A 9229-nucleotide genomic window follows, 5' to 3' on the forward strand; every position below is an offset into this window, starting at 1 on the left:
CATTCAGCGGCGGGTGAGCAAGCGAGTCGGGTCAACGAGTCGGGTAATCATCGGACATCGTCATCTAGGAGGTCGTTGGATAGCTCTCTGAGAAATAACAATGGCGTCAACGCCGTGAAGGTGGGATGCTTCGACCGTACCCAGAGAAAAGACGGGCAGTTACTCCACGACGGCGCCATTGCCGACCGGAAAAGCTTCGAGCGGCGGTTTGAGCACCGGGTAGTCATCTCCGCCGCCGGCGGGACACATCAACAGCAGAGGGATCAGAGATGGAGCGACGTGGCGAGGCCATCGGATCTACTGTTCCTGAGGTCGGAGATGATACAGAGCGAGAGCAGGCTACCGGAAGGAGGGGGAGGAGTGGGTGGCAGAGCTGTAAATAAGGGGAGAAGTGCGTCGGAAATAACAAGCGAGGAGAGGTTATGGAGGAAAGAGAGCGACAACGACAGCCATCGGCATAGACGACAACGACAAGCCTCCGCAGTTGTTTCGAGGTGGCTCGCCTGGGCTGTACGGCCCCACCCCCACACCGTTTCGATCTTCCCTTGAATTAATATTTTTTTTATTTAAATAAAATCAAAAACAACAAATTACAGATTTTATTACAAATAATAAGAGCTGTGGATTGAGTTGGGTATTCAAAATTTTGGATTATGGCCCAGACGAGGGCAAGGGCGAAAGAGAGTAAATTTTAATTTCACCCATCTGTAGATTATTTGAATTTACTCGAAGTTCGAATGTTTTGCTTTTGGCTCTCTGATCGGATTATTTTTGTTTAGTCATGAAACTCAAGCCAATTTTTAATTTTTTTTTTTAATTTTGTTTTGGACGAGGAGTTATATATATATATATATAGAGAGAGAGAGAGAGAGAGAGAGAGAGAGATGGAAGTAGATGCATTTAAGACAGTAGAGTGTTAATAAATCTTGTTGTCCAAAACCTCTGGTACTGCTGTCTAACATTTAAGACATTTCCCCGAAACTGGCAGGATTACTTGATAGTAACCATTAATGGGTATTCATGTTTAAAGTTAGGGATTCACGCACACACACACTCTCTCTCTCTATATATATATATATATAATATATGTATATATGATGCATTTTCATAAAAGTGTTGTATTATCAATGTTGATATATATGTCTTTGTTTGAATCAAAGTTATAATTCATACACATTCTACCATTGATTTAAAGAGTTTTCGAACTTAATATTTGATGTATGTATTGATATAGTTGAAAAAATTAAGATTTAACTGGATCATTATAAATAAATCTGTATAATATATAGTATCTACATCAGATGGAAAAACATGTGGTTTGAATGTTTGGAATGAAATTTTTATTACAGTCGCAAGATATATATATATATATCTTAGTAGTTTGTCTAATTACATAAATTTCGTATGTAGACACACAAAAAGCAGAACATTCCATGTGGAATATGCAACCGTACCTCACATATAGTCCAAACTACTAACCATTTGAAAATGACATTCTTATCTTATGTAAGAAAATTGAAAAAAAAAACACAAAAAAAGGAATTATATTTTTGTCTAATATTACATGATCCATTTCAAATACGAAGAGTACATACACACTCATATATATATATATATATATATATATATATAAAGAGAATAATAAATCATCAAAGGTATGTGTGCGCAATCATCATCATCCTGCAAAAGGAAACCCCAATAAGAGGGGCCCCAATTTCCTTTTTATCACACTTTTCCCCCCCAATCTTTTTTTTGTACATAAAGAACCCACTTGAGTTTGGCAGAGTTTCAGTCTTACTGTCTCAACTCAACTCAGTTCAGTTCTCGTTTCTTCACAATTCTTTACTCACTTCTTGTCAGAGTTTTCCTTTATAAAACACCTTTTTCATCTCATGGCATATTTTTTTTTGGAAATTCGAATGTTTTGGGCCGAGTTTCAGACTAATCCCGGAATCCGGAATAAGCTATTTGATAGGAATTACCTCCCTTCATGACATCTTTCCTCACGAAGAATCAAATCAAGTACATTAAAAAGAAAAATCACTGTCTTCTTCTTCTTCTGTTTCTAACTCCTCTGTTATCCCTCCATGTTCTATTTTTACAGGCCAAGCTTATGTCATATTCTATAATCAGCGTCACTTTAAATCTTGATTAAACTAAGATCTTTGAAGAGATTGGTTCTGTCACATTATAGTTTGAAAGTTAAACTGCATAAAGTTTTGCTTTTTCACGCCCCCTTTGAGCTTTCTTGAGGAGGTACCAAGTAAAGATCTTGAAATGAAGAAGAAGACAACAAAAAAAATGCAGACTCTGGCAATCTTCAGTTCTGGGTAGTTAATTATTTTTGTGTGTTCTCTCTGGCATTTTTGATGAGCTTTATGAGCATATAGTATAATAACCCATAACATTTTTATATTGTTTAAAATTTTGGCCCAACTTGAAAATAATGTGTGTGGTTGGGCATTTGGTCTTTAACAATCTCATCATCAGATCAGCCACTTCAGTGAACTGTTTTTCCTGGAACAGTGAAGAAGAAGCTGTGACATGACAAGACATGGCCCTGACATTAACTCTGCTGTCTGATTTCTATTTCTGTTATTGGTTTTTGATTCCTTTTTCAGTGCTCTTCTCTCTGTCAGATTCAGACTGATTCTATGCTTTGCAGTTTCAGGCCTCTCCGGTCACAGGCATGAGTGCTCTCTCCTTGAAGAATCTATGCCAACAAAAACCCTATCTGTGATTTCACAGCCCATCTCATTGCAGAATTGCTTTCCATAGATGATGATTTCAGAACTACAAAATACATGAACAAAATTTGTAAAAATCATTGCCCTTTTTCATTAGGAAATGTATGATGATAAAAGAATTGACAACCCAAATCGATGTTACCCTTAGAACAGACTACCAACCAATGCCACAGGGAATTGAAAAAAGAAGTCACTTATTGGGAAATCCTCTGAACTCTTGTTTTGGTACTCTATCCAGCAAGCTTCCTGTGTTGCTACAAAATCTCACCTTTGGCTCAGCTTCCTTTTGGTAAGAGAGATGATGCATGCTGTGTCAGGTTTTGCTCGCAGCATAGAGGAGGAGCAGACTGTGTTCCAGAGGGAAGAAGAGGAAGAAACTATATAAAACATATACATATATGAAGTGAAGAAGAGTGAAAGTGTTTGGAGGAATGATGAATGAATTCTGGTGTCGGTTGCTTTCTATCTCATTTGCTTCTTTTCTTGGCTTCGCTGTAAAGAATCACTCCACAGACTGTGAGGGAGTAACCGAGCATTCCGGTCACTGAGACAGGGTTCCTGAATATTAGAATCGAGACCACCACCGCCACCGCTCCTTTGGCGTTTCCTAACACCTGTTTCATAGCCAATTATTTTCAGGGATATCTGCTAAGATCGAAACTTCAAAAAAAAAAAAAAAAGACGCCCACAAACAAGTGAAATGCAAAACCAAAAGGGCTTGATGAAAATTTGAGAAGAAGAAAGCGGTCCCCCAGAACTGTTAGAAGAGAGGAAACAGCTAAAATGCCATAACAAGAAAGATGCTTGGAAAAAAAAAGATAGCATTTGATATAATTCCAAAAGATCAGTTTTTGTTTTCATGGTTGGACCAAAGCATGAGCATATAAACAAGGAACCTCAACGTCCAAAATTCGGTCTTATAAATTGAAGAAAAGGCTTTTTCCTGTGAAATGATCAATCCGACCGAAATCCATACGCCCTTAAATACAAAAAGGATAGCTATTGAATGTTGCTTGCTACCAGAGACAAAAAGACGAGATATGTTTACCTGAAGTGTCAAGGCGCTGGTGTGTTTAGTGACTAAGAAATTGGTCAAGTTCACGAAATAGGCAAGTGCAGAATTGAATAGCAGATACCAAACGATTCTGAAATCGTCTCTTGCAAGAGCAAGTGCAATGCCGACAACATTTTTCTCCATAATAAGGGTAGCTGGCAGAAGGAACACAACTGCTATGGGAGCCATGTAGAGGAGGAGGTTCATGGAATTAAGCTTCTCCCTTCACACCAATTCAAAAGCTTTTCAGTAACCCAATCCCGAATCCAAAATTTTGCAAGACACAACTTAAATCTTATGAGCATTCATTCATTTCTTACCCTTCCGAAGAAAGCAAAATGCCTTGAAGCACTGATTTAAGTGCTCTTGCAGCTGTGGCTGCAATGCACATAATGAATCCGAAAAGGTGAAAACTTGGCTCGCCCTAAGAGAGACAAGAATACAGAAAATCAGACAAGAGACTCAAACATGAGAATCCCAACTACATCAAAGACATCCTATATAGTAGGAAGGATTCAAGGCTGGCATAAGAGAATAAGAAGTTAAGAACTAAACCAAAGTAACATTTTTTCTCCACAAAACATAAACTTCATAAGTTGTAGCTGTGAGCAAAAACTGAAGTGGTAGCTTGTTCCGGAGTTACACCAAGACTCCAGATTCAGACTGTTGTATCTATACAATGGGCCAAATATGAACTGACTCCACAAGATTCAGCTCAATCCTACGTTTCCCCAAGTAAGCACCCCAAACAGCAAACTTGCCCTTTCATGCTTCTACTTCACATTTATATCTCCTTAAAACTACCAAAATCATCAACCATTTCTTAACCAAATGAATTACCTCACTGTAACGCAAATGGCGAACTGGATGAGAATCCATTTCGATATGTATACCCCAAAAGCAAAAATCCCACAGCAAGAATAGGAATCAAAGAACAAAACTTGAGTTGGGGAAAGCAAAAAATTACCCCACTGGCGATGATAACACCAGTAACAACAGGGATGAGAGTGATGTAAGTCAACCAAGCCTCCCTCTTCAGCGTCATCAGGTAAGCGAACACCGCCGTGAAGAACGGAGTCGTGGCGCCAATAGCCTGATTGAACGAAACCGGAAGAAACCGGAGAGAGACGTTCCCGAAGACCACCGACACACAGAAAACGAGGCTGAGCGCTGAGATCTTCAGGAATTGGACTCGGGATCGGATCGTCTGCATAGGGACCATCTTCATCCAAGCAATGGCGACGTAACTCAGGAGCGAACACGCAGTCATGTGGCACATGGTGAGGAAGATCGGGTACTTGAAGCCATAGTTGCTAAGCAAGTACTTGTTCAGCAACAACACTCCAATATTCGACGAATACCACGCCGCCACAAGCCCTATTGTGAAGAACCGGCCGTTCGCCGCCATCTTCATTGTCGTTCTTCCTTGTGGGTTTCCTCTGAAATGGGTTTATAGTAATGGGTATTGATCGATTTGATCGATGGTATCCGGAGAAATTTGAAACCCCACGAAAATTGATGAATTGGGAGTTGCGAAAACCCACCGCGGAAGAAATCGATCTGGTCGCCGGGAGGGAGATTTCCAGAAAGAGATTTGGAACTTGCTGCTATTCCATCGATCAATACAGGATTAGGTTACAATAAAAACACGCAGAAATGCTGGAATCAGACACACTTAAGTGATTTCGGTAAGAAGAAGAAGAAGAAGAAGAAACGGATCCCTCTGCTGCGAAAAGGAGAGATCTTTGATTAAAGCTTCAACAGCTCTCCTTTCATTTGTTCATGATTTTGGTGCGCTTGTATTTTATCAGGGAACGGATATTTGGGATTTGGTTTGATTGTTTTTTCCCCATAAAAATTATACTTTATATATATGGATTTGATTCATTTGTTTTATAAAAAAAAGTAGTTATTCATATTATTTTTTAATTGCTGTATTTCTAAAAATTATTCTTTCTTCCCGTTTTTTTAAATTAAAAACTTATATTTAATCGTTTTAAAATAAGATTAGATTAATATAATAATGTTGACTTTTATTTGGTTCCCTTTTGGGAATTGATATATGCGTCCCTAATTTTTGTTAGAGTGATGTTGTATTCTCTTATTTTTTGCAAACTTACTCTTACTTATGTATTAAATATAATTAATTCGTTTTCTTTTCCTTTTAATTGGGGGTTCCTTAGAAATTGTGTACCAATGAAGGAAAGGAGCGGTTGACTTTGTTATTGTATTGCAATAGAAATGTACAAATGATCTGTAAAATGGTCGAGAGAACAAATTTATATATACTTTTATTTATAAATAAATTAAACTATTTTTACCATAACATATAGTGTTTTGCACAGCTATGAAATATGAAATGGATGCTATAAATATATTCATTCTCTTTGGCTTTTAGATTTTGGGTCATACAAATTTCAAATAATAATAATAATAATAATTTCTAATAACGTTTCACAACAAAAGTAATTTCGAACTGTCAATCACAGCTTTATCTAAAATAAACAAAACAGTTGTATTAAGAAAGATATGAAGTGATTAGTTGAAATGTCGGTTTTTAAACTCAAAATGATATTCAATAATTAACACCATTAAAAAATGCCACAACTTTTTCTAAACATATATATTTATGAGATTTTTTTAGACAATCGTTTTGATTGCAAAATTATATATTTTTTTGGTGTATATAATATCGGATTCCGACCAAAAAAACGGGTGTGCGTCAATTCCATTTCCATCTGAGTTACTTTAAAACATTCAAAATGCACAGACCTGCAATCTCGTGTATAGTCAAGCAAGTTTGGCGTTTGTAGATATATACACACAATTACGTAAATATTTGTTAGCTTTCTTTTCTTGTTTATTCATGTCAAACTCCCATATATGATATATATATATATATATGTATATATATATATATATGTATATGTATCAAACATTCAAAGATTATACATCTGAGACTGAGAGAATCTATTAAAAATTTGTAAGTGCCCACACAGAAACTTGGATTTGTTGCGCTTGTTTATTGCATAATGTGAAATGTCATCAAATGGTCAAAAAACAAATTAAATTTTTTGAGAGATACCTTTTATATCGATTAAACTTCCTTGGAAAACCATTTTGGAGAGAGATAATTCACCTATATTTTTCCGATCTTGTAAAAGATATAATTAGACAAAAGATACGGTAAACTTACGGATTATAAAAAAAAATTGGTGGAGACCGCTTGCCTTTGAATTTCGTTGAGGATCCATATGTTTTTTTATAAGATGATCCCATTATATACGATGGCATGTCCACATCTCAGAAATTTGCAAAGGAGGACCATGCCAAAGGTCTTTTTACCTGAAGAGAACTCTGAGTTCCTTGCTGACTCTAAGCAAGCGGTTGGGAATGAAATGAACACTTCCGATTATCATGGATCAATGCCTGTAAGAATCTGCTGAATATGGAATTCTCTTGATCATATCAGAGTCTCTACAAATGCCCATATCTTCTTTGTTCTTTGTGGGGTTTTGTGTGAAAAAACTATACACAAAACCATAACCATATATATACATACTCACACACATACACACATATGAGGAGGATCCGTTCTAATATACATATGGAATATTTGTCTTAAGAATCGGTTGGTATCCATGAAGATGGATCCTTTTGAGGTACCCATCAGAGGAATTTGGTGGAAATTAACAAAGTTAACATCAGACATGAAGCAGAAACAACCCCACAAGGAACATGAAAACTCATGCGAAAACTCTGAAACAAGAAAAACGTGTAACAGTAACTAACCAAACAGAAGGATTAGGGTTCATATATAACACACACACAAACGGGGGTAAACTTACTCGACCGTGTTTGGGTACTGTCGGAAACGATGATCGCCGTTGTTTATGACTTTCCGGCGAGATACGAAGCAACCAAAACATACAAAGGATGAATCCAAAGGGATGGCAGTGATCCTAAATATATCCAAGTTTATGGTTTTTCAGGTATTTGATTTAAGATCAATGCGATCCCTTTGGATGCTTCCTCTTGTTGCCTTTGAGATCTCTCTCTCTCTCTCTCTCTCTCTCTCTCTCGTATTTCTAGAGAAAGTGGCTTTGAGTGGACCTGCGTTTGTAGAATATAGAGGAGAGCTTAATTAGGGCTATTCTAAATGGCGTGAAAGCTTGAGATGATTAAAAAAAAAAGATTTTATTCTTAGGAAAAATCAATACATTTGCATCAATATTGATAATTTTTTATGGTAATGATCTAGAAATCGAATAATTATCTACTTTTGGTTACGGCGTTTCTTTTCAATATTACATTAGATTGTACAAATCTCTCAAGATCAAAACTCAAAACATCTTTTTAATTCGAAAGTATAATGTTTTAGAACGGGACGCAACCAAGTATCAAAATCATTGGAACACAAGTTTATTCATTGACTGACTTTCTATAATGCGAGTAAATGTAAAAAGGAAAATTGGAAATTGTATGCTTGGTTAATATTTAGTTAAGAAAAATGAGGCTCAACTTAAATTAAGAAAAATAAGCGTAAGAACTAAGGAATATTATTTATCTTTCCTGAGATTGGGTTTTATTCAGTATCCCATACTGTTATAATCATATAGTTTAATTGACGTGGCCAAATTATCCGATTTTCAAATATCTAAAAATTCATATATAAAACATGTGTAGATCGAATTTAAATTTATGGTTTTATAATTTCACGATCAGATATAATTATAAACTCAATATTATATTTATGAAAAAATATAAAGTTATTTTTAGTCACACAATCACTCCTATATTTTTTTTTTGAAAAATTATAATTTTTTTATAACTATCTTAATATTTCATAACTATCTACCTTATTATTTACCATTAGTTTTTTTCTCTCTAAAACACAATACGTAATTTAAATTAAATTCATTTAACGAAGAAACTTTAATATGATTGAAAAAAAAGGGTTACGGATGCAAATTCGACCTTACCGTTATTATATAGTCGGCTAATTGACACAAAGTTTTAAGATTCGGATAAGATTCTTCGATAATGTCATATAATTAATTTAAATATTAGTAGTTTATAAAAAAAAATGAATGTACTTAGCACTCATGTGTTTTGTGCCAAATGATGTTTGGCTTCTTTTTTTTTATGCTCATCTTTAAATCCGTGAGACGCATGGTTCTAAATGCCATACCATCACACCCTGAAAAAACATGTCCTAAGGCATAAACATTTTTTTTTGGTAAAAAACGGATTGGAATGATAATATATAAATACACAATTGTGATCAAATTAAAATTAAATATAATTTTTGAAATTCAATCGATCGAATCTATAATATATAAAATTTTAAAAAACTAGTATTAGATTTATGTATATATCATTAATCAAGCCAAACTAATATCTTTTGTTTCTTTCGATTATATATATA

The 9229-nt window shown here is 35.4% G+C and overlaps 2 protein-coding genes across 4 annotated transcripts in view; one reads left to right on the plus strand and one right to left on the minus strand.

Annotated features, from left to right (window-relative positions):
- LOC104826858 (RING-H2 finger protein ATL43-like) overlaps positions 1 to 778 on the plus strand; it is a 1917-nt gene extending 1139 nt beyond the window's left edge. The window contains exon 2 of one of the 2 annotated variants that reach the window (XM_010559785.2): positions 208 to 778. In XM_010559785.2, the coding sequence (XP_010558087.1) occupies positions 208 to 549 (342 nt within the window). In that variant the 3' untranslated portion in view covers positions 550 to 778. Of the gene's footprint in view, positions 1 to 13 lie in introns of both variants that reach the window. The other variant, XM_010559784.2, reaches the window with a different exon arrangement.
- A 1835-nt stretch (positions 779 to 2613) lies between these two features.
- Positions 2614 to 5635, minus strand: LOC104826859 (probable sugar phosphate/phosphate translocator At3g11320). Of its 2 annotated transcripts, XM_010559788.1 has the most exons (5): positions 5346 to 5635; positions 4769 to 5240; positions 4122 to 4225; positions 3796 to 4024; positions 2614 to 3361 (listed from the first exon to the last, which is right to left on the minus strand). In XM_010559788.1, exons 2-5 carry the CDS (start codon positions 5213 to 5215, stop codon positions 3215 to 3217), a joined length of 927 nt encoding a protein of 308 aa, XP_010558090.1. In that variant the 5' UTR covers positions 5216 to 5240; positions 5346 to 5635; the 3' UTR covers positions 2614 to 3214. The 2 variants fall into 2 exon arrangements, with proteins under 2 accessions (XP_010558090.1, XP_010558089.1); XM_010559787.1 differs by having other exon boundaries at positions 4769 to 5635.
- Between the last annotated feature and the right edge of the window lie 3594 nt (positions 5636 to 9229).

This window comes from Tarenaya hassleriana, unplaced genomic scaffold (genome assembly GCF_000463585.1).
Source record: "Tarenaya hassleriana unplaced genomic scaffold, ASM46358v1 Cleome5, whole genome shotgun sequence".
Lineage (NCBI taxonomy): Eukaryota > Viridiplantae > Streptophyta > Magnoliopsida > Brassicales > Cleomaceae > Tarenaya > Tarenaya hassleriana.

Excerpts from the sequence above, each read along its gene's own strand:
- LOC104826859 (XM_010559788.1), bottom strand. The coding sequence starts at position 5,215 with ATGAAGATGGCGGCGAACGGCCGGTTCTTCACAATAGGGCTTGTGGCG. Across the intron at positions 4,226-4,768 it reads GTGTTATCATCGCCAGTGGG|GGCGAGCCAAGTTTTCACCT; the intron begins GTAATTTTTTGC and ends TGTCTCTCTTAG. Across the intron at positions 4,025-4,121 it reads ATTTTGCTTTCTTCGGAAGG|GGAGAAGCTTAATTCCATGA; the intron begins GTAAGAAATGAA and ends ATTGGTGTGAAG.